Genomic DNA, 26670 nt, shown 5'->3' with positions numbered 1-26670 from the left:
CAGGTCCCCAGCCCTGTTTTGTATTTTATTTAGAGACAGGGTCTCACTGAGTTGCTTAAGTGCCTGCTTTTGCTGAGGCTGGCTTTGAACTCACTGTCCTCCTGCCTCGGCCTCCTGGGATTCTAGGCATGTGTTACTGTGCCTGGCTAATGTGTCCTTTTTAATCTCTGATTTTATTGATTTGGGTCCAATTTTTTTTCATAGTTAAGCTAAAGTTTTTCAATTTTGCTATCCTCTCAAAATATCAACTCCATTTTATTGATCTTTTGTGTCTGTATTTCATTTGTTTTTGTTTTCATATTTGTTACTTTTTTCCTCCTACTAATTTGGAGTTTGGTTTGTTCTTGCTTTTCTAGTTCCTTACATTGCATCATATTTTTTTTCCTGCAATCTTTCTTTTTTGTATGTATGGACTTATTGCTAAAACTCCTCTCTTAGTACTGCTTTTTTTTTTGTATCTTGTAGGTTTTAGTGTGTTGTGTTTATATTATAGTTTGTTCCAAGTCGTTTTTATATTTCCCTATGATTTCTTTGTTGAACCATTGATAATTTAATAAAATGTTCTTTAATTTATGTATTTGTATAATTTCTTCTTTTATTCATTCAATAATTTTTGTTGATCACCTATTATGTGATATTTGATATTCTAGATAATTGAGAATTTAGCAGTAGAGAAAAAGCTAACAACAAGTTATGCTGTGATCTGATAGAGCTTTCATTCTAGTGAGAGAAGACAGACTATAAATCAGTAAAAAGCAACAAAAAAAGAATAGAATATATCAAATGATGATGAGTGCTATGAAGAGAAATTATCGTAAAATAATAAGAATAATGTTATATGGAAGAGTAAGGGAAGGCAGAGTCTGATAAGGAATAACTGATTTTGGTATCCAGGTAATAATGGTTTTGTATTTGTAAAATTTCTAAAGTTCCTTTTCTTGTTGATTTCTAATTTTATTTCATTGTGGTCAGAGAAGACACATGCTAAAATTTCAGTGTTTTGAATTGTTTAATAATTGTTTAATATGTGGTCTATTCTGGAAAATGTTTCATGTGCTATGAGAAGAATATGTATTCTATAGCTGTTAGATGAAATAGTCTGTAAATGTCTGTTATGTCTGTTTGAACTGTAGTATAATTATAATATTTTTTGTTGATTTTTGCATCAGTGATATGTCCAGTAGTAAATATAAGGTGTTGAAGCTTCCAATTTTTATTTCTGTTTTAGTCAGCTTTTTCACTGCTGTGACTTAAAGACCCAAGCAAAACAATTGTAGAGGAAGAAAAGTTTATTTGAGGCTTACAATTTCAGAGGTCTCACTCCACAGTAGCTGGCTTCATTCCTCAGGGATCAAGGTGAGGCTGAACATCATGGCAGAAGAATGTGATGTTCAGGCAGGAGAGAGAGAGAGAGAGAGAGAGAGATTGATTCCACTTGATAGATACAAAATACATACCCCAAAGCTATGTCTCCAATGACCAAACTACTCTAGTCACACCCTACCCACCTTCAGCCCCCACATAGTTAATCCTATCAGTGGATCCATTTACTGATTGGATCAAGGTTGGCATGAACCAATCACTGCTCCTCTAAACCATCTGGCATTCTCTTACAAATGAGCTTTTGGCATGTGTCAAGAAATTTATGCACATCCAAATTTATTCACATCCAAACTATAACAATTATGTTTGAGTCTGTATCTCCTTTTAAATCTAACAATGTTTGCTTTATGAAATTGAGCTCTTCAGCATTGGGTGCACATATATTTACCTTTGTGTTTTCTTGCTGATTTGATTTCTTTATTACCATATTATGACTATTTTTTCTTTTGGCAATGTTTGATTTACATTTTATCTGAAATAAGAGTAGCTACTCCTGCTTGCTTTTTGTTTTTACTTGCATGATATTCCTTTTTCCATTCCTTTTTCACTGTCAGTCCATGTGTTTTTACTGGAGAAGTTAATTTTTTTCTAGACAGGATATCACTGAGTCTTTCAAAACAAACAAACAAAAAAACAATAACAATAAAAAAACTCATTCAACCAATATGTAGCTTTTGTTGGTAAATATAAACTATTTACATCCAAGATTATTGTTGATAAGTAAGATATGGTCCTGTCAATATTCTTTTTTTTTTCTGGTCGTTTAGACTTTTTTTCTTTTTTTCTCTCTCTCTTATCTTTGTAGTTTGGTGATTTCTATATAGAATAGGGTTGATTCTCTTTTTCTTTTGTGTTTCTGTGCTACTGTTGAGTTTTCTACTTTTGCATACTTTCATTATGAGAGTTACCAACCCTTTGCTTGTAGTATATGGAATTCCTCTAGAATGTCTTGGAGATCTAGTCTGGTGGTGGTAAATATCAACAGTTGTTACAGTTATTGGAAAATACTTATTTCCTCTTCACTTTTGAAGCATAGCTTTGCTATGAGTGGTATTCTTGGTTGGCATTTTATTTTTCCTTTTATGAATTTGGAAATATCATCCCATTCACTCTGGCTTGTAAGGTTTTTGCTGTAAGGTCTGCTGTTGGTCTAATTGAGATTCCTTTATAAGTGAATTGTCACTTTTGCTGATTTTTAGAATTCTCTTGCTGAAATGTACTTTTGACAGTATGACTGTAATGTGGCTTGGAGAGAGGGTCTTTTTTGGTTGAATCTAGTAAGATTCCTTTGATCTTACTGAACCTAGGTGACCACGTCTTTCCCAAGATCTGAAAAGTTTTCAGCAACTATTTACTTGAACAAATTTTCTATCTTTTCTTTTTTCCTTCTCTTTCTGGAATACCGATAATGTAAAAATTTGTTCTTTTAGTGGTATCTCATGAGCTTGGAGGCTTTTTTTTTAAACCTGTCCCTTTTCATTTTTATATCTGAGTTATTTCAAAAGTATTGTCTTAAAGGTTTGTGACTTTTTTCCTTCTGCCTGGTCAATTCTGTTTTTGAGGCTGTCCATACTACATTTTATTTTATTTTTTATTTTTTATATTTTTTAAAGAGAGAGAGAGAGAATTTTAATATTTATTTTTTAGTTTTTCGGCGGTCACAACGTCTTTTGTTTTTTTTTGTATGTGGTGCTGAGGATCGAACCGGGGCTGCACGCATGCCAGGCAAGCGCGCTACTGCTTGAGTCACATCCCCAGCCCCAACATTTTAAATTTTATTTATTAAGTTTGTTAGCTCCAGATATCTGATTTTCTTTTTTATGATCTGTAACTTTTTACTGAATTTCTCATTCATGACACAAATTGTTTTCTTAATTTTATTACTTTTTACTTATATTCTCTTCTGTCTCATTAAGCATTTTTATAAAACATTATCTTGTATTCTTTGTCAATTTCCTTTTTTTAAGGGTCTGTTCTTAGAGAGTCACTGTTTTCCTTTGGAGGAGGAATCATTTAAATTGTTTTTATATACTTCATTTGTACCTGTGTTGGTCTGGTTGTTTAGTAGTCTTTACCAATTTTATGGGACCATTTATGTATTAAGGATGGACTTTTTATTACCAACATGTCCTAGTGTGGCAGTTGGATACACTATGTTCAAGATTGTTGCTTTAGGGCTGGGGATGTGGCTCAGTGGTAGCGCGCTCGCCTGGCATGCGTGCGGCCCGGTTTGATCCTCAGCACCACATACAAACAAAGATGTTGTGTCCGCCGATAACTAAAAAATAAATATTAAAAAAAGAAATTCTCTCTCTCTCTCTCTCTCTCTCTCTCTCTCTCTCTCTCTCCCTATCTCTTTAAAAAAAAAAAGATTGTTGCTTTAGTGTAATGTCTATGTAGCTTCTTTGGCTATAATCGGCACTATATTCAGATGTTCTAATAGTGTAGGCTGGGTGGATTGTGAAATTTAGCTAGTTGCATGAGTTCTGAAACTAGGTAGTTTTCATTACTTCATGTGGGGGTGGGATATCTTGTAGCTCTAGTCATAGTGTGGTCCATATGGGCTGCCTATCATTTTCTGTGAATCATGTTGGGATGGGCCACCCAAGTAGGATAAGGAGGGTGTAGCACAGTAGGTCTGGTAGGGGGAAAGAGTTCTTGTCACGCCTAAGTTTCACACATGTACTATCCCTGACCAGTGTGCCCATATGGGGCACTTGTCAGTATTTGGGGAACATACAGGTGACTTTTCGGGGCCACTGGGGCCCAACCTACTAAGGAGATCTCTCCATCTGCTTCAAAGTTTCAAGAGTAGGGTTGCGTGTCTGCTTCTCAGGGCCCTAGTTGACCTAGAAAGCTGCTCAGTTGTTTCTTGGGACACAAAGGAATGGATGGAATTACCTGACTGCTTCCCAGAGGCCTCAGAAAACTAAGATGCTCAAAAAAGTTGACTCATGTGCTTCTAAGGGTCATGGATTGGAGGCCAGAGCTGCTCTCTGGTTCCCTGGACCACGGTGGGTTGAACTGTTCAGGACAGGATGCCCAACCAGTTCCTGGGTCAAGGTTCCTGCTCCTGTGAGCCTTAGGGAACCAAGCCACTCAGAGTTGCTTGTAGCTTCTTCTTAACTGAGTTGGGTGGGGAGTCATCATAGAACTGCTTCCAGGGCAGCAGGAGGATGGATGGTGTTTCCTGGGGCCAAAGATTGGCAGTGCTGTGCTCACTGAGTCTTTCTGGGGCATGAGCAGGGTCAGTGGGCTGCTGAACATTTTTCTGAAATCCTCTGTGGGTTGGGCTGGTCAGAGTGGTCCGCTCTGGTACTTTTTTGGGCTGTTGGAGGATAGATGGGGCCAGTTGGTTTATAGGGCTAAGTCAATATAGCTGCTGGGGGCTGCAAGCAATGCTCCCTAAAGACTCAATTCATTTTTTTTCAGTCCTGGGGCTGAGAATTGGACCTAGAGTCTTGTTCATGCTAGGCAAGCAATCTGCCACTGAGCTACAGCTACACTTTCAGTTCTCAACTGGTGCTTTTTGAAAATGTCTGCTTTGTACTTTATTTTTTTCTTTTTTACAAAAATTTCTTCTGTGAACTCTTGCCACTGTTTACTTTTTTGACCCCAGCTCTGTCTCCTCAATCCAAGAGATTGTCTGGGTTTACTCCACCTTGTGCTGTAGAATAGTAATTTTCTCTCTTCTGTCTACCAGGGAAATTATAGGTCTTGCCTTTATTTGTTCCTGGTTTCCAAGGCATACTGTTTTTCTTTGCTGATGTTCAATGTCTGCAAAACCATTATATTATATGCTATTTCATTTAGTTGTTTCGGACAGTCAGCTAAATCTAATCTCTGTTAATACATTTTTTTTTTTTTTTGCAGAAGCAGCAGGTGCTTAGAGGTGTTCATTCTAAATTTTAAAAAATCCTATAGGGATTTGAATTTATTAATAAGTAAATACATACTTGATATACTTACTTGGTATATCTGACTTTCCAAATCTAAAACTAAACTCTTGTTTAGTTTATAGATTTTTTTTTCCTTCTGCAGCCTTCCATACCTCAGTGAATTTTACCACCAGACATACAATTTCACAAGTCAGGAACCTTGTGGTCTTGCATGGATTTCTTTTCTTTACCCAAGCACCAAAAATTCTTGCTGATCTAAGTTTACAACTGTAATTTCAGTTCCATTCTCTGCCTAAATCCTAGTTATTACCCTCTGTCGATGTTCACTTCAACTCTTTTCAAACTTAATAGAAGCAAGACCAAAGACAAACAAGCAGCAACAATAGCAAAATAAATCAAAACAAGGATTCTTCTTTAAAAATTATTAAGCTGTCAGGGACAATAAGTAAAAGTGATCATTTGAACCTTATTTTAATGAATGAGCCACAATACAATGTTCCTATTTTGAATTCATTGTAAGTTTAATTCCTGTTTTGAATTTATGTTTGAATTTTTATTACCACTTTAAAATCATTTAAATGAAAAATAACTCTTGTAAATTTATTATTGAACTATATTTTGTAAGCCATTTTTCACAAATGTTTTGAGTGGTTTCTCCTAAAGGCAGGTCATGCTTATTAAAACAGAAATAAGCAAAGTTATGAAGAAGCTAACCTAGTTGATCTTTTTTAGCATTACATTTAGCTTAAAGATTTTGAGGCATTCCAGAAGAAAACAGAAATGCATTAATTATTGTAGTTTAAAAAGTCAATACTTCAAGTGTCAGATTTTTCCTGAAAATCAAATATTGAAGTATATAATTGACAATTCTGTGCAACATTTTAGTTTTTCTTTATTACTCAGTGTCTGAGAGATTCCTTATATTGCCATTTTCTTACTAATATTTAAAAAGGTCACTTTTGTATTAAATAATTAAGCTATTTATGACTCTATATTTCAATATATGATAGGCATGTAGATCTCTAACTCTGTCTGGTAGATGTGACATATTGTATGCTTATTATGCATATATTTCCCTAGGAATGAAGCAAAAGTTAGAGCTAATATAATGAAATTTAAGTTTTTACATTTCCATAGTCTATACACCATATGAAGATAGAGTATATACTAAAAGGTATGCTGAAGAAGGAATGATTGTTTCTTATGTGTCATTGTTTTTCAGGTTAACATTTTGACAGTAAATGATGTATAGTCAGAACTCTGAGACACTTATATAATGGATTATTTTGGACTGAAATATTTTAAAACCAGCATTACTAAAATGCTTTCTAGTCATGATTATTTATAATACCAGTGATACCAGTGTTCTTCTGTGGAAGGACAAATTGCCTACTTGATGGTGAGAGTTAGACCTCTATTTTTTTGACCCATTAAGTTAATTAAATATATTAAAAACTTGTTTTAAAACTTGACCCACTAGGTGGAATTTTTCATTTTATAATCCACTGTGATATCCTTGTGACTGATCTCAGAATTATAATTATAATACCCTAATCTACCCTTCTTGTGTAAGCATAGTGAACTCCAATAATGTAAATCATCTCAGTTATTTCTCTGAATGAAGCCCCTGGATGACTTTACCTGTCCTAAAAAAAGTCTAATATTCTTAACAGTGTTTACAATGCCCTGTAGGATTTCACCTTCCCTACTATTTTGGCTTCAATTTGTGTCCCATTTCCTCATTGCCTTCTTTGCTCCAATCAAATTGGGCAGTGTTCCTTAAGAGTTTCTTGAACACATGACTCTGGATCTTTGGACTTGAAATTCCATATACCTGAAACACTGATATTCTCCCTTTCCCAACTCTCATGCTATTCTTTAGGTGTGAGTTTACACATCATCATTTCTGGAAAACATGTTTCTGACTGTCCCCCAATCCAGGACTAGGTTATGTCTCTCCATTACTTTACTGTGCCTTTTACAACATTGTCAGACACATAAGGTTCTCACCCATAATATCTGATTTTCCCTCTGAATTTTAAGTAGAGTGAGTCAAGGACCACATCTATCTTTTTCATTGTTGTGTGCCAACATTTAGGAAGGTACCTGAACATTAGTACTGCACAATACTTTTTGCCAAATAAATGAATGAATACATGCTAAAATAGTAGAAGGTCTTTTTTTTTTTTTGGCCGACTTCAAAAATCTGAAATGTAGGTAGAAGCTATTGCTCACCTTCTAAAGCTGACATGTAGTTATTATATTCCTTTTGAGCAGAAAAAAAAGAAAAAATAGTGATTAAATGAAGAATAATTAAGATTCCCAAGAAAATTGCCTGTCAGTTTCTTTTACAGAGAAATCCATGGTATCAATTTTGTGTCTTGCAAGTGGCTCTTTCAAATGTCTAAGCACAAAAGATGTAGAAAATCTTCATTAAAACTTAGTTCTAAACATCTGTGTATTTCAGTAATACATGATTATCTTGTATACTGTTGCTGAGTGTATTCTAGAAGTATCTAACTATTATTACAGTATTCACCTATAATCTTACAGGCAAATTTTGAAGTATTTTAGAACTTATTTATATTCTTGTTTGGTGTGGCTGTTAAAACCACTCAGGTCTTATGGACTGAATTCGTGAAAGATGCTAAAGAAGTGCTCTTTGATGGGATACTTTGCCCGAGGTATCATAAAATTCTTGTTTGGCATTAGAGCCACGAACACATAAACTACTTGCAGCTTTTTTTATGCCCCTCCTTTGTGACCCCCATTTTAAAATTTTTACTTTTCGAGCTAGTTTGTTATTGTCTTCAATCCTCTCCTCCCGAAATAAAAGGAAACATGCAACCTATAGGATTCTGGTGATATTGTGTGTTGTTTTATTCCTCTCCCATCACAAGCAAAAGCTTAACCTTTCTCCCCCCAAAACAAAAGGAGACATTTAAAAACAATCTACTTTTTAATCATAGAAGTGAAAAGTATTTTTTAAGCCCGAAGAGTTGAAGTTACTGTCGCTGATCTTTCAGGTTTTTAACTATTTATGAGAATAACAGAGAAGCCGACTCATGCTGTGTCTCTGGTGTCTCTGCTCCACAAATGACCAGACCCAATTTCTGGAAAAGCTGATAATGTTCAGCATTTGTTATATGAATTTAGATGATCAAATAAAATCCATTGTTATTCTGTTTATCCATCCTTGACTGATTAGGCAATTCAAAGGAGAAGTCAGACAGAAGGTGATGTGCATTTTAATGATTAATGATTCAAGAAATATTTCAAGTACACACTAGATTCCAGGAGAATAATTTTGTAGTGAGTTGCTTGAAAATATGTAGGCAACAATGGACACAGAAAAAACAGGACCATCACAGTTTTAACAATTTCAAATAATTTGTAACTGTCATAAATGCTATTTTTAAAAAAAACTATTAAGGAGGTGTCCCCCCACCACAAAAAAAGGAGGTGCAGGCCCAAGGGTACCCATGCATGTATCCCTGAATTAAAGTGAACTTTGTAGCTGGATTTTTCTGTTTCACTCATCTATGGATCACAGAATCTTTGCTCAAATGTTATTTGCCTGCTAAGGCCCATGGAATTTAGCTGTGCAATTTCTAAAAATATTCCCCAACCATGGTTAGTGTTTTGAGTCCTTGAGGAACTCCTGTGACTGGACAGGCAGGGTATGTATTCTAGGGACAGATATGACCAAATGCCATGGACTCCCAGGTATTCTTTTTTTCAGCCAATGATCTACCCTTTCATTGCTACCATTTGTTTTTTCAAAGTTGTAATCTATGCCAGTCTTCCATGCCTTCTGATATAGGCTCACAATTTTATTTCACTCTGTTTCTTTCCCCCTACACTTTTTCACTCCAATTTTTTATATTTTTAATCCACTATGATTACAGGTTCTATTTTCTTATTGTTTTGCTTAATAACTAGATATAAAATGAAAGGTAGACTTATCCTATAGGTAATGAAGCTTTTAATCCTGTCATTGAATTTACATGGGTACCTTGAAAGGCCCTGGGAGAGGCTCCAGAAATGAATTCACATGCTCAAATATTTCTGCAAAATATATTACTGCAAAAGTAAGATATTTTAGCTATAATCACATGTTTTCTCCTTGCCTGACAATCACATTTTCTTATACTTTATTTTCATGGCATCTCACATTACAGTGCCCTCAGGCATTTTGGGACCTAGTTTAGAGAAAGTGGAGTAAGGGAGATATTGCATTTAGGTCTAGGGAGATGTAAATTTTAGTTCTTAGTTATTTCTGTATACGCAGTTATTGATAGTTATGCTAGTGTAAGAAGGGCTATCAGGAATAACCCTACTGCATGCTGTGGGACCAGTAGCATCTTAACACCGGAATCATTGGCTTTGGCACACGGGCACCAGGAACAGGTGGGCAGAGGAGTGGTTAGGGTCAGGGGTAGATGTATAGATAAAGAAATCTGTGAAAAAGCTTTTCAAATCTTTTAGTCTATATATGAAAGAAATGTGGATAGAAACTTTTCTCAATTTAATCCTAGAAATTGATATGACATTACTAAAAAATTGGTTGTGATGCTAAGAGAAATATTTCTAAATCATTAAAAATAATTTTAAAAATTCTATCAACTGAAGGAAAGAATATTTTCTTTCAATCAAGACTGTGATCATAAAGAGGTGAAAGTACATAAGAAATGTGGTTAAAAAAATAAAAATAAAGCATAATGAAGGCATATTGGCAGGTAATTAATAAATTTATTATAATACTTTTTGAATTGGTGATGTTTGAAAATCATTTAGTTTTTAAATCTTAATAATATTTTGTGCTTTCTTTCTAAATAAATATTCATATTTATAGCAAAATTTTTTTATAGATTTTTGTCCTTTTTAATTTATGGTGTTAGTGTAAGACCAACAAAACCTATAACATTCCTTACTCTAATTTGGTTAACCCCAGTAACTCAAAAGAAGTAAAAATCATTATTATAAAAATTTGATACAGTGTAGAGGCTAAGTGGATGGGAATCTAGGCAATACAGTGGGACTCCCTGGGAGAGAAAGCCATCCCACAGTTTATTATCCATGTGCTTGTGGGCAAGTTAATTAACACATCCAAACCTCAGTTTTCCCACTTTCAAAGGAGGAAATTAAATCAGAAAATATAATTTTTTGTGGTTCTTTGTAATTGTATTATAACACAAATAAATTAGAATGTAGTGGGTAATCATCTAATTAAAATAATAGAATATGCAGGCTGAGAGGAAACTTGGATTCCTCTAATTTTTATTGGCCTGTGTCTTCCCCACTGTTTTCTTCAGAAATACGTGGAAGTGGAGGAGAGGTCTAGTGTGAAAACTGACTTATCCTCCTATTCCTAATTGGTATAGCCTGCTCTTATTGACTTTATGTATATTCTGTGTACGATCGGAGTTGAATAAAGTGCCCTGTGAATGTGAGTGTGTGTGTGTGTGTGTGTGTGTGTGTGAGAGAGAGAGAGAGAGAGAGAGAGAGAGTGTGTGAGAGAGAGTGTGTGTGTGTGTGTCTGTGTGTTTAAATAGTACTCTGCTTGTGCAGTCCTGTCTCACAAGAATCACATGATAGCATTGTAAAAATACTAAAATCTGAAAGTAAGTGTTAATCTCTTCCTTTTCTCACTTCAATCTTGTATTTAAGGAGAATACACTGTTATTTAAAGGAACAAAATACACTGACCACAGAAAATTCTGTCTTCTATGTTATAGTTCGGGCATTCAAGAAAGTAGGATATCAATAAGAAATAACTGGAAGAAACATAGCTTCTCCCAAATTCTCAAGAACACTAAAGGATTATTAAGTTTCTTACAGAACATGAAAAGGAAACTTGTGTTGGTCTTTATAATTCTGGTTGTTTATTTTTGACCAATATTAAAAGAAAGTATAGACTCAAACAATAGGAGTGCTTAGATAGCATGCTAACGCTTGAATTTCATATATATCACCCCAAAACCTGTTTCATTGTTTTTAGTATTTTTAATTGTACTTTTGGTTAGAAAAAATGACCTATTTATAATTTCTACTTAGAATTGTCATATGAAATAAATGTAATCCTTTTTTAATTTGTCAGATATATGAATCAATTTTATTCCCAAATATCTTTACTTCTAATTAAAATTGATTGTTTCATGACAAAATATCAGAGATACATTTTATTTGGCATTTACAAGTCATTGAGAAGTAAAAATAATCAGCATCTCTGAAGTTTGCTTTGATTTCTAGAGATTTTCATGGTTCTTCTCCCTCCTGAATGAAGTTTCTCTTGCTATCAGAATTACTTCACCTTATTTTTCTTTTTTTCCTACAAATGAACAGGAAGTTTTCCTTAACAGATTTTCTAAGGCCTGCTTTAAATTAAAAGCTAGGTTGTCCCCAAATAAATATAAGTAAACAAATGAATGAAATAATTATTATAGAGAGGGGTTAGTATCTTTGCTAGGCTATAGCCAATAAATTAGCAGGAAGGTTTAGTAGATGAAATAAAAGGAATCAAAATTATTATTTCATATATTACGTAGTGCATAGTTTTCTTGTTCTGAAGGAAAAATAAGTCAGGTGATGAAAGTAGCAAATGGGATAAATTGAGACTTTAACATCCATTAGTTAAAGGAAACCATCTTTAAGAGGTAGTAGCTTATGAATCATTAAGTCAAGTTTCATAAAATTTAATGCCTGTAGTGAATATTATAATTCTGGCATTTTCCCATAATAAATATCACTAAGGATAACTTATAATCTTGCCCACAGTAAAATATTTCTGATACATATGTGATTATATAACTATATGCCTAATAATGTCACAATATCACCAATATTGTCAGTTTGTTTATACATTGAATTCTTTATTATATGCTTGACATCTATAAGAAGCTAAATAATATTCCTATTATGTAAATACTTAATATTTGATGTTTAATATTTAAATATTAATTTTAAAACACCATTGTGTAATAATTATAATGCTAATAATGACATCATTAAGGAAATAAATCCTACTAATAATAACAGCATGGGAATCGCAGTTTTTCAAACTGAATGAGTTCCTTCTAGGAATACATTTTTCTTTTTGATAAATTAGTTTGTTTCACTGAAGTTTTTCTATATTAAGAATAGACCAAGAGACACTGGCCAGAACTCAGGCTCAGGCACAGGACTATCTCTGCTGACCCGCAGCAGACACCTGCCAGAGCTCAGGGCCTGCCCCAGATCCACTTCTGCTGACCTGTGTGGGAGCCCAGGCCTAAGGTAGACCCAGGTCCACTTCCACCCCACCTGGCAGCCCAGGCCTAACCCACTTCCATCTTGGGACACTGCAGACATTGTCATAGCCTTCTTCAAAAAGAAGCCTCTATCTTGTGACAACAGACAGGGACTAGAAGCAGCTGTGTGTCGGAGTAGGCATCCAAAAGCCAGTATGAGGCCTATGCATTCAGCCCCACTTCTGAAAGATGTTGCATCCACCTTGGGGCACCTCTGCTATTTCTGCCACCACCTTTAGATGCAGTAGCATCCATCATGGGACACTGGCAGGGTCAAGAAGCCCAACATTAAGCTGAAATACAGACTATCTGCAAGGATACTACAAGATTATAGGGTAGAAACTGTAACATCTGAGATCCACACTGCAAGAAAGGAAGACACATAGACAACATGAAGAAACAAAGGAGGAAAGTGCCCCAAACAAACCAGGATACTATAATAACAGAACCCATGGACAGCAAAGTTGATGAAATTTCAGAGAATGATTTCAAAATGTTCATAATTAAAATGTTCATGAATTAAAGAATGACCTAAATGAGCAAATGCAGGCAAAAAATAGGTCACTTCAACAAAGAGATAAGGCCAAATTCAGGTGTCCATTGATCACACCAACAAGTAGATAAGGGAGCAACTGCAGATAGCAAAAGATTACTTCAAGAAAGAGAGACTCTGAAAAAAAAAATCAGAAATCCTTGAAATGAAGGAAACAATAAACCAAATAAAAAACTCAATAGAAATCATCACCAACACACTAGATTACTTGGAAGACAGAATGTCAGATAATGCATACAAAGCATACAGTCTGGAAAGTAAAATTGACCACACAGTGAAGATATTTAGAAACCATGAACAGAACTTCCAAGAATTATGGGACAGCATCAAAAGACCAAATCTAAGAGTTATTGGGATAGAGGAAGGAACAGAGTTTCAAACCAAAGGAATGCACAATCTCTTCACTGAGATAATATCAGAAAATTTCCCAAACATGAAGAATGAATTGGAAAATCAAATTAGGCTTACAGGACACCAAATGTACAAAATTACAACAGATCTACACGAAGGCACATTATGATGAAAATGCCTAACAAATCCCCCAAAATCATACAGCATGTAATCCAGAGCCTAACTGTTTTGGGCATTCTTACAGCTACCCCCTATTTCTGGCATGGATTAATCATGAGATTGTGAACAAGTTATTTAAAAACTCTGCATTAATTTTTCTGTTTGTTAAATGAAACTAGATTTGTTATAAGATAGCATATGTACATATTTCATCTATACAAAGAATCTGACAGGAGTACTGTAAAGACGTTAGAACTTTTATGAAGATTTGCACAATTTCTTATACAAATATACATATCTCCCTGTTATGAATACATGTGAAGTACATGCATATTTCACATGTATTTTGAGGTATATGTGTTTATGTATGTACACACATATTTGACTTATATACCTAACAGATAAGCACACATTTTTGTAATACTAAAATGGAGTATTTAAAAATTTAACCAGCTAATAAACTATGCCTTACTTCAGTGTCTGTTCATTTTCCACTGGCTAGAACTCAGTCATGTGGTCAGAGGGCTGCCTTGGAATTGTATCCTAGCCAAGTGCATAGAAATAAGAGGAATCAACTTTTTGGACAACTAGCATTTCTCTCACAATTTGCCTATTTCCTTTTACCAGCTATCTGTGCATACCTTTTTCCCAACACTCATATCCACTCTCACAAAAGGACAAAACTGAAAGTTTCATCCATTACTGCACCTCAAAGACGAAGATCTTGGAGGACATACCCTCTCCATCAGGAATGAATATGGCTATTTCTGGTTCATAGCATAAAAACTGGAGATCTGGTTATTCCTTGCTTTCCTCTTACACAGTGCAGATTGGTGAAACCAAGTATATGCTATCATTAAAAACTCACATTCAGAAAAAGGAGGAAGTGGAAACACATTGAAGTCATTGGTACATAGCAACAATGTTGTTTTGCTGGGCTGAGTTGTAAAAACCTCTGCCCTAACAGTGTTAGAAGTTTTTTGAATTACATCCTGGATCTGCTTTATTGGGAAGAACACCTCTTGGCTCTCCTCTATCAGAGGTTTTCTCCTGTCTCTTATCCCAGTGGGCAATTCTAATAAGAGCATTAGAGAATAGGTTCTCTTTGAAGGTTGAGAAGTGTTGCACAATTTCTTTTGGTTTGAAAGTTCAATCAGTTTAAACTTTGTTAGGCCATAATATTGGATTCATTAGTAGTATAAATCCTCCGAAAACAGCAGACTTCTGATCTATTTGCCTCCGGTACCTTCTGCATGCCAGTAACCAAAGCCAAATTCATGTTCCAGACATTGTTCTTAGGTCATTATTCCTCTGCTTACTCTCCCTGTGCCTGTCTTTCTGTTAATGGAGGCTTCCTTAAATTATGAAACAGCGGACTTGGACAGGAAGACAAAGCTTCTTGTCAGAACTTTGCCATAGGATTAGGCACCTTTATATAATACAGAAAACACACACACACACACACACACACACACACACATACATACATACATATACACATATTTAGTTGTAGTTGGACACAATACCTTTATTTTATTTATTTATTTTTATGTGATGCAGAGGATAGAACCCAGTGCCTCACACATGCTAGGGGAGTGCTCTGCCACTGAGCTACAGCCCCAGCCCAATAGTCAAATCTTTTTAAATTCATTCTTGCTATGTGGGATCAAGAAGCACTTGATTATTATAACCAGACTCCCATTTCTGGATTCTTTCTGATCCCTTTCATTTCTGGTTGAAAACTGATCAGCTTTACTCAGTTAATAATACCACCACACTAGTGAGTAATATGAAGCAAGCTAAACATAATAACTTTCTGTCTTTTGCAACTATCTTATGCAAGTAGCAAGTTTTCTAGGTTTTCTGCCTTGCAAATTCTTACAGATGAATAAAAAATGTTTTGCCATTATAAGTGTGTGTGTGTGTGTGTGTGTGTGTGTGTGTATCTCCATCTTTTCAGTCTGTGATATTATTTTCTGGACACCTCGTATTTGACAGCTAAGTCAATGACATATTTTTAGGTTTTGGTTATGATACATAAGTAATTTCTGATACTAATTCTTTATTGTAACTGAAGTGCACATTTTAAATGATGTTAAGTAGTGAGCTAGTTTTCTTAAGTCTATTTCTCAAGGCTGTCTACTAAACCTGTGTTTTATTGAACTTTTTTTTTCTACAATCCACGAAAAAAAAAAAAAACACAATTCATATCAACATCCAAGACACATATATAGAAACACATAAGCCAGATAGGCCAACAGGACTATATGTCTATACTGGAACTGTTACTGGCAACCCCATATGTGTTGTATGGGCACTGTGAATTCCTTTTCTGATGCTAAACTGATTTTTCACACTAGATTTTAGAATTTTTGCTTAAAAAATGCTGGGTATTTAGTTATAACCTAGTTATAACAACTAGGTTTCTCCCTTGATAACCTATATTAACATGAATTTTGTATACTGATTATAATACCGTTTTTTGGGGGCTGGGTACTGGGGATTGAACTCAGGGGCACTCCGCCACTGAGCCACATCCCCAGTCCTATTTTGCATTTTATTTAGAGACAGAGTCTCACTGAGTTGCTTAGTGCCTTGCTTTTGCTAAAGCTGGCTTTGAACTTGTGATCCTCCTGCCTCAGCCTCCCCAGCCACAGGGATTATAGGTATGTGTGCCTGGCATAGTACCATATTTTTAAATAGTGAATTCAATGATTAGGAGTAAATAAGTATCATCCATTCTGATAACTATACATTTTATTTAAATTGCATATGCATCTTTTCACTTAAAATTTATATCCCTTAAGTGTTAATTACAGATATGTTTGACCTAACTTTAATTGTACTTAAGTACTATTAAGGATCAAGAACAAACAGTAGGAATAACAATCTTTTCAGTTTGATATCTGAAAAAGGTCTTTATAATTACTAGTTTAAAAAGATACAATCTTATAATTGAAGTATTGAACTTTCTATTTCAAAATATAAATGCATTTGTCTTTTTTTAAAGTTTAAATTATTATGGAGGTGCATCTTAATGCTGGAAAGGAAGCAAACTTTCAAAGTTAGCTAGTAAGCCCAAGTAGAACATCATCACATTTCTCCTTAACTCTTAAATAAAGAGGAAATATGAAACAGGAAATGTAAAATTTAAAGATATGTTGGTTTGTTTCTTTTCATTCATCCCACAGTCTCTGAATTTGTAATCTTCTTTCCTTTCTCTTTTAAGGCCCGTTGAAAGAACAGCACACGAGCACAATGTTGTATGGAAGATGCTGAAGACAATTCCAGAACTAACCTCACAGCTAAAAGATGAGCATCTGAGAACACTTAGTAAAAATATCATTTCTGAAACCTGGGTCAAAGGCAGCACAGGTAATAAACCAAAACATGGAGCGAAGTCTAGTAAGATGAAATGCATGTATGTCTGCTGACTTCTCCACCACCATAATACCTATGATATCACTCCACATGTAAAATGTACTGTATGATTGTTTTCTAGTCATAAGATGATAAGTAGTGAAATATGAATAACATCTCACATTTTAGTATGAAAGGTTTAAAATAGACACCATTGCACATCAACTTTGAGCACACATCCAAATTACAGGACTCATGAGATTCATCTTGCTAGGCACAGATCCCAGAATTTGTGATTCAGTAGGTTTGAGGTGGGGCCCAAATTGCATTTATAGTAATCTTTTGAGTGATTGTTATTCAATTATCATCCAGTGATTACAAGTCTGAGGCCACACTTTCAGAACCACTCTATATATTGCATAATAGTCTAGCATTGGTTTTCATGGTTAAAACAGTAGTTACCTGATTAGTTACCCGCTCCAGAGGTTGATCTAGATATTGTGAAAAAAAAAAAACCTCTCTAGACAGATTTTAGTTTCCCAAATTTAGTCTTTATTCTATTTATCAGTGATATAAAATATTAATTAGAAATACATATATTTGAATCCTTTAGGAAGAGGCATATAAGTTGTACATTGTATCGAAGACATCCATTCATGAGTATCACTAAAACAAAGATAGATATTATTCTTATTTTATACAGACAGTTATAATCAAGTTTCAAATATACTTCTGCCTAATGCTTACTTTGTTCTTTGTGCATTATATCACTGTTTGTTTAAAGTGGTTCATCAGGATCATGACATTTAAAACCTGACTGGCATTTTGGAAAAAAATGTGTCTATTGAAAAGATTTACATATTTTGATAGTTTTTCCCCAATGGTTTTCTCCCATAATTAGTTCCATTTAATCAGAGTCAAGCAGTGAAAAATAAATCAAGAGTTTTGTAGAGATCAAAATAATTTTAAGGGACAAAAAGAAAAAGTATTCAACATTGGTTTGCCATTATCTTGAGAATAATAGTTAAAAATTAATTTGTTTTATAATCACATGCTTTTACCATTATAAATTATATTGGTAATGGTAAAAATTATGTGACTAATATATATTTTCTTCAATAGAAGAATACATTATGCTTCATCTGGTCTATGGAGTTCTAAACAGTGTCTAAAAAGAATGTATATTCATTTATATAAATATTAAAGGTAGTAAATAAAAATAGAACTATTAAAGAATTATATAAACTTTTATAAAAATGTATAAATTTGTGTGTATTTTTTAAATATATAAGAATGGGTCCAGAAAGATATTTTAAAAATACATATATTTTAAGAGGTTGCCTTAATGAAAGGCAGTAAAATTGAGGGATTTTATAGTTTTTTTTATTGGTTGTTCACAACATTACAAAGCTCTTGACATATCATATTTCATACATTAGATTGAAGTGGGTTATGAACTCCCAATTTTACCCCAAATGCAGATTGCAGAATCACGTCGATTACACATCCACAATTTTACATAATGCCCTATTAGTAACTGTTGTATTCTGCTACCTTTCCTATCCCCTACTATCCCCCCTCCCCTTCCCTCCCATCTTCTCTCTCTACCCCATCTACTGTAATTCATTTCTCTCCTTGTTTATTTTCCCATTCCCCTCACAACCTCTTATATGTAATTTTGTATAGCAATGAGGGTCTCCCTTCATTTCCATGCAATTTCCCTTTTCTCTCCCTTTCCCTCCCATCTCATGTCTCTGTTCAATGTTAATCTTTTCTTCCTGCTCTTCCTCCATGCTCTGTTCATAGTTGCTCTCATTATATCAAAGAAGACATTTGGTATTTGTTTTTTAGGGATTGGCTAGCTTCACTAAGCATAATCTGCTCTAGTGCCATCCATTTCCCTGCAAATTCCATGATTTTGTCATTTTTTAGTGCTGTGTAATATTCCATGGTGTATAAATGCCACATTTTTTTTTATCCATTCATCTATTGAAGGGCATCTGGGTTGGTTCCACAGTCTAGCTATTGTGAATTGTGCTGCTATGTACATCGATGTGGCAGTATCAGTGTCACCCAAGGGTCCATTGTGATTAAAGTCTTGCCACCTCGGAAAGTATTGCTGGGAGGTGGTGGAAACTTTGGGATATGGAGCCCAGTGAGGGTCTTCAGATCACTAGGGACATAATTGTCTGCCGTTGGACTTTGAACCTATAAAATGAGCTAAATAAACCTTTTTCTATATAAAGTCAGTTGTCTCAGGTATTTTGTGGTAGTTATGAAAGCTAACTCAAGGGCAATAAATGTTATAATTAATTATTTCCTCCACATCTATTTTTGTTGGTTTACTTTTTCCCCAATGAATACAGATTCATGTGTTTGTAGATGTAATTACAGATTTATTTCAAGAAAGTTTTAAAAAATAATTAGAAGCAACATTTTATTCTAGTAGCATATTAATAACTCAAGTTATTGACTTTTAAGGTATGAAATTACAATAATAAAATATTAACATTAACTTGATTATTTATAATCAATAAAGCATTCAAACTTGTATTTTGGTAGGGCAAAGTTTTGACACTTTTTAATAAATTTAGAAGTCTCTTTGTTTATACATACTTGTGTCAAAATACTTCTCCTGGGTTTTTAAGATATCTAGTTCTGACAGCTTGGATGTTTCACTATCAAAGCAGTCAACTCATTAAATATTTGACCTTTGTAGATCTCTTTGTTCATCCAGCTTAAAAAACAAGCCCAACTAGATGTCTGTCTCTCTCCTTTTTCTCTATTCATATATGCATGCCCTCCCTCTGCTGTTATTTAGAGAATTCCCTCATGTGGTCCCTCATCCCCAGGATGCTGACTTTCAATCTGCTGCAGAGGCTTTCCTTTCTCAAGTGCAATTCCACACAGCTGTCTGCACCTTCTGGTCTCTTTTCTGGCCACTACTTCTTTAGAGCTACATTATTTAAGAAAACTTCTTACACTTGCTATTATTCCCTTGTATTCAGATTTAAAAATAATAATATATTAACTAGGAAATAATATTACGATTTTCAGTAGTAAATAAGATGCATATCTCTAGTTTAAGTTAAACTTAAATCATGCTTCTAAAACATATTCTTTTATTATTATATTATTTATATATTCTAAGAGTGGTACAACTAAAAAGTACTTATATTACTATGTTAAAATTACTGCATATATATCCCATGTAGTCATCTCTTTTTACATGTGCATATACAAAGAGAGACATAATTAATTGAAGTCAAGTGATCACAAGAATTGTCCATTGTTTTTTCTCTTGTATAGCCTCGGATATGACATTTTTAAGATTTTCAATCTCATGAAAATTAGAAGAATTAACTTGCTTGAGATCATCATTTAGTAGCTAGCCTGGAACTGGATTACAAATCAAAATCTCATTATTATATCTACCTTTATGTCACCATTGAAACACATTCCTATAAAATGATTTTCCTATAAAATGTTTTCACTTTTCTTTCAATAACATCTTTACTGTTTTCTGTACTTGAAGCTCACTAAACCTTACAATATTATTTATCTTCTATTTCATTAATTCAATTTCATTTTTTTTCTGATTTTCATGTGGTTATATCTCAAAATCTGCATAGTCATTTAAATAAAATTTTTTATTTAATTTCAACATTGAAAATATTTTTATATTGCTGAATTTTTAGTATATCCTTCACTTTGTATAGTCTTTAATTCCTGTTATGATTTAAATTTTACCTAGTATATAAAAATACAGTAGCTAAACTCATGAAAAATGTAGTGGGGCATCTTTTCCATGTATAAATTAACCATAATGCAAATAGTACCATTTTATGATAGAAATAACAAAATCTTTAGTTCTACCATAAAGACCATGACTTCCCTAGACATACAGAGACTTGAAGGGTGTGCGGTGATCTGACGTGGAGACAGGCTTTTATGGAAACTGAAGCACCATGGTTAGAATGCTTATGTCCAGCCTCCCAACCCATGAACTTTGTATGTTGAAATCCTTACCCATGAGGTGATAGTATGAAGAGGTGGAATGACATAATTTATATATGCAAACTACAAATGTGAACTCATAGGAAGACAGAGTAAAACAATAATGACCAGAGGCTTGGGTGGCAGGTGTTTAGAATGGGGAATAGTTAGTTAAATGATATTAAATTTCAGATACACAGTATGAATGAATTTAGAGATCTATGGCTGATAATCAATATCATACATATTGTATTTTAAAATACCTTAAGAGTAAATACCAAATGTATCACTATAAAAACATATTAAGTACATAAGCTTATGGTATATTAATAGCTGTATTTATTTATTTTTAATTTTTTAATTTTTTCTGTTTAGATATATGTAACAGTAGAACGTATTTTGACATAATACGCATACATGGAGTATAACTTGTTCTAACTAGGATCCCATTCTTGTGGTTGTACAAGAAGTGGAGTTTCACTAGTATTATATTCATTTATGAGCAGAGGAAAGTCTGATTCATTCTTTTGTCTTTCCTTTTTCCATCCCCCCTACCTTCCCTTCATCCCCCTTTGTCTAATCCAATGAATATCTATTCTTCCCTTCTATTCTTACACCCTTTTTTGTGTTAGCATTCACATATCACAGAAAATATTTGGCCTTGTGTTTTTTGAGACAGGCTTATTTCACTTAGCAAAATAGTCGCCAGTCCCATCCACTTACTGACAAATGCCATAGTTTTATTTTTATTTATGGCTGAGTAATATTCCATTGTGTATATGTACAACATTTTCTTTATCCATTTTCTTTATACCCTGTTGAAGACTACCTAGGTTGGTACCAAAGCTTGACTATTGTGAATTGTGCTCCTATAAATATTGATGAGGCTATGTTACTGTAGTATGTTGATTTTAAGTCCTTTGGTTATAAACCAAGGAGGGGAAAACTGGGTCAAATGATGGTTTTATTCCAAGTTTACTGAGGAATCTCCATACTGCTTTCAAGAATAGTTGTACAAATTTGCAACCCCACCAGCAATGTCAGAGTGTACCTTTTCCCCATACAATTGCCAACATTTATTGTTATTGTTTTCTTGATATTTGCCATTCTGACTGGATGTGAGATGGAATCTCAGTGCAGATTTAATTTGCATTTCTCTAATTGCTAGTGATGTTGAACATTTTTTCTTTTGTTGACCAATCATATATCTTCTTCTCTGAAGTGACTGTTCAGTTCCTTAGCTCATTATTGATTGGGTTATTACCTTTTTCAGTGTTAAGTTTTTTGAGTTCTTTGTATATTAATGATTTATAGATTAATGCTCTATTTTAGGTACAGGTGGTAAATATGTTCTTCTGTTCTGTAGGCTCTCTGTTCATGTTCTTGATTGCTTCTTTTTCTCAGAAGAAGCTTTTTAGTTTAAAACCATTCCAGTTATTGGTTCTTTATTTTACTTCTTGTGCTTTAAGAGTCTTGTTGAGGAAGTTGGTTCCTGTGCCAACATAAAGGAGAATTGGGTCCAATTAGCTTGATAAAATTATTCCTTCTTGTTCAAATACATCAAAACACCATATTGTATGTACCCCATGAGTGGATATAATTATGATTATCAATTAAAATATTAACAACAAAGAAAAAGAGAGAAAACTCAATACTAAATAGTGGAACTTACTGCCAAACTTAAGAAAGTTAAAAGAAAATATATTGAAAAATTGTGTGCTAAAAAACTACATAGCTTAGATATTATGGACAAATTAATATACAGTCCATAAAAACTGACTTAAGAAAAAATAGACAATTTGATCACATCTATAACAAGTAAATAATTTTCCAATAACAATGCTTCAATTTAGAATTTTTAAATGTAATTATGATGTAACAAAAGCAATATGCATTCAGTACGAACTTCATATATTAAGTTGAAATATTTTTTAGGTTAGTGATATAATCTTTGCTACTTTCTCATGATGATGGGCAATGGCAATGAGTCATAGCTCCCAGTTAACCAGGAGACCACAAGGGTAAACAACAGCTCTCTGCAGTGTACTGTGTGCTGAACTACGATGCTTAGAGGATAGATGTATTAAATGCATTTTTAAAACATTTTGATTTGTTATATATGACAATAGAATGCATTATAATTCATATTACACACATAGAGCACAATTTTTCATATCTCTGGTTGTACACAAAGTAGAGTCACATCCATAAGATGTTTGTAACTTCTGATGGATTTATTGGACATAACCAATTGTAAATTGAGGAGCACCTATTGTATTAAAATAGCAATTAAAGATATTCTCACAGAGCTGGATATGGTGGTGCCTGCCTGTATTCTCAACTCTGCAGGAGGTTGAGCCAAGAGGATTTTAATTCTGAGGTCAGGCTCATCAACATAGCAAGACCCTGTCTCAAAATAAATAATAAAAATGGCCTGGGGGTGTACCTCAGTGGTAGGGCTCTCTTGAAAACACACATACAGAAAATCAGAGACCCAAATGGCCTCATGGTGCAGTCTACAAAATACTTAAAGGAGAATTTATAGCACAAGCAATAATTGATATAAAAACTGAAGTTAAGAAATTTGATTTTATTTTCCAATCACATCAAGGACATAATCTAGTTAGGAATAAGTTTAAAAGGAGAAGTGCAAGCCTTGTAAACTGAAAATTACAAAACATTGTTGAAAACTATTAAATACACAAATACAAAGCTATCTAATATTCTTAGATCAAAGAACTTGCTGTTGTTAAATAGCAATACTACATAAACTGATGTATACATTCAACACAATCTTTAAAAAAAACGGGACCAACTGTTTTTTTTTTTTTGAAAATTTGATAAACTGATCCTAAAATTCATATAGAAATTTAGAGGAGCCAGAAAAATAGAAATCAAAACTTAACCAAGAACAATAAAGCTAGAGGACTATTATATCTCAGTTTCAAAAGTCACTACAAACCTACAGTAAGTACCAAGAGAGTATACTATTAGCATAAAAATAGACACTAGACACATATAACAATGGAATCAATTGAGTCCAGAAATAGTGCTTTAACTTTATGGTAAATTGATTTTAGACAAGGCTGCCAGGACAAGTCAATGGTGGAAAGAACAAATGGTGCTTGAACAACTGCACAATAAATATAAATATATGCTAATAATGAAGGTGGTGAACTCCTAACTCACACCATATATAAGTATTAGCTCAAAATGGATCAAGGACCTAAAAACTACTAAACTCTTTTAAGAAAACTTAAGAATTAATCTTCATTGACTACTGATTAAGCCATGATTTCTTAGACATGGCACTGATGGCCTAAAAGTGACAAAAGGAAGATTGAATGATTTGGATTTTATAAAAATGTAAATATTTTGAATATCAGAGAATACAAACAAGAAGGAAAAATGGGTGGTGTGAAGCCAGAGGAGGAGAAAAATGTATTTCTACATTATCTTCTTAAATATTTCATGTATTTTGTAAATTTATGTAAAAAAAAACCTTTAGACAACAGAGTTTAAGTAAATGAATAAAGTTTTTTACTGAAAAACATCAAAGGCTTTGACTTTAACTTGTACATTATGAATGTGAACAAACAACATTGAATTAAGAAATGTTAATAGTGAATTTCTATGTAAGAAAGTCTAAATAAAATGATTGACAATAAACTGGTTTAAAGTTCTTAAAAAAATCAACCCAAATTTGTAAAATTATAATTTCTCCCTTTATGCATTCTCTACAAGTACATAACTATTTTTAAAGTAACTTAATATAGTCATCCCAATAAGTTGATGGAGCTGGGGTTGTGGCTCAGTGGTAGAGTGCTTGCCTACCATGGGTGAGGCGCTGAGTTCAATCCTCAGCAACAGATAAAAATAAATAAATAAAATAAAGGTTTAAAAAAAATAAGTTGAACACACAAAAAGTCAAAAATGCATTCACCTAACCTATCAATGGCATAGCTTACGCTGTATTGAAAGCATTCCCTATCATGTGGTTTATGGAGAACTTGCTAGCTGCCACTGTGGAGCATCTGAAGAGAGTATTATAGGGCATTTCACTAGCCTGGGGAAGACCAAATTCAAAACTTATGGAACAATTTCTGCTGAGTGCCTGTAACTTTTTCACCGCTGGTTAAAAATGTAGCAGGTACAGTGTGTAGTCGGGTATAATCTCTATTGGTGTGAGTGTGGTGGATTCTTAATTTGTTCTTTTTTAGCCTCTCTAACTAGCTTGGATGAGGGGATGAGTTTTAAAAGGTTGTAGTGTCTGCAGTTTGTCTTAACAATTATCCTCTGACCAGACACCCTGAGCCAGGATGATTTAATTATCAGTGTCTCCTTAGGAAGATATATTCTCAGAAGGAACTCAGCATCTTGCAAAGGGCATTGTGAACAACTTGTTTCATTCTTGTCTCTACAACTCCACGCTTTTCCTGTCTCCTATAGGAATTCTACCTTTCCTTTTGTTTCATTTTTCCTAAGAAACTTTTCATTCACTCCTATGATTAAATTCAAATGTATATTCTTTCGTTTTCCATACTCATCAGTTTTAGCCTCAGTTAAGTTCTGCATTCACATCTGTGAATGGCTGATCTGTTTGTCCTCTTGGAAGTCCTGCAGGCATGCTGTGAAAAACCAAGAACCAGTGTGGGAGGCCAACCTTATGGGTGACTGAGTTACACTCCCCAGCTGGGTGCTGAGGCACTCAGTCACAGAAATGGGTATGTCTTGCTACAGCCCCATGGGTGAAGCTATGCTCACCTGTTCCTTTGTAATATAACCCCTTGCCCTGTTTAGGATAGAATCTTCCATGGAAGTGTCTTGTGTGTGTCCCCTCCTCTTACTGTGCCCTTGGGTGTGGTCTACCCAGGTGTCAGTCAACCTGCTGACAGTGGACATCATGAAGATAGACTCAGCCCCCTGAAACCTGACCCCTTGCCTCATTTGAATAGCTTCTCCTCAATAAAAGGGGTCAGCGCGTGCTCTTGCTCTCGCTCTCTCTTTCTGCGGACCCTTAAGGTCAGAGGAGCTGTCACAGCGACCCCAAAGAAAAAGGTATTTGTGTCTCTTGTGTGGTTATTTCGTGCAGCCCAGTTAGCCCAGTTTAACTAGAGTGACCCCTGAGCCTTTTAGTCGCGAGAACAGAAACCCGGCAAACAAGCCAACTTCTCTTCTTGCTCTTCAAGTAGGTCTTTTACTATGAGATAGCTCAATGGTACTATTTTCCTTGTGAAAATCTTCACAATTAAAAATTGTTTTAACTATTCCTCTTTCTTTAAATTAATTGAGTTGTACTATATGATTTCAACTTTCATTTTCAAATCTGTTTTCCTTCTCAGTGTTTAGTTCAGTCCTCCATTCATTTCTTCTTACATGGATTATCTTAACAGACTCCCAATTTGTCTGTTCTTCCTAATTCTTGCCAGAAAAATTGCCCAATGAGTCATTGTGTTATTAATACGTTTTCTGACTCTGAATGAAATATGATCATTATAGAAGGATGGAAAATATTTTAAAGCACAAATAAGGAAAAAGGAATCTCCCTTAATAATCTTAACTTCAGATAGCCATGATTATCATTTTGACACATTTTTCTCTGGTTTTAATTATATGTAGTTTTCCAAGTAAAATCTTATGTCATTTTGGTCCCTAGGTCATATTTAACATTCCAGAAGCT

General features: G+C 34.1%; 1 protein-coding gene across 1 annotated transcript in view; it reads left to right on the top strand.

Moving 5' to 3' along the window:
- Positions 1 to 26670, top strand: part of Cnbd1 (cyclic nucleotide binding domain containing 1) — a 417626-nt gene that overhangs the window by 199708 nt on the left and 191248 nt on the right. The window contains exon 6 of the mRNA XM_026384576.2: positions 16864 to 17009. Within this exon, the coding sequence (XP_026240361.2) occupies positions 16864 to 17009 (146 nt within the window). The remainder of the gene's footprint in view (positions 1 to 16863; positions 17010 to 26670) is intronic.

The sequence above is a fragment of the Urocitellus parryii genome, chromosome 7 (assembly GCF_045843805.1).
Source record: "Urocitellus parryii isolate mUroPar1 chromosome 7, mUroPar1.hap1, whole genome shotgun sequence".
Taxonomy (NCBI): Eukaryota; Metazoa; Chordata; class Mammalia; order Rodentia; family Sciuridae; genus Urocitellus; species Urocitellus parryii.
The sequence above is the reverse complement of the archived record's forward strand: the minus strand, read 5'-3'. Positions and strand labels throughout refer to the sequence as shown.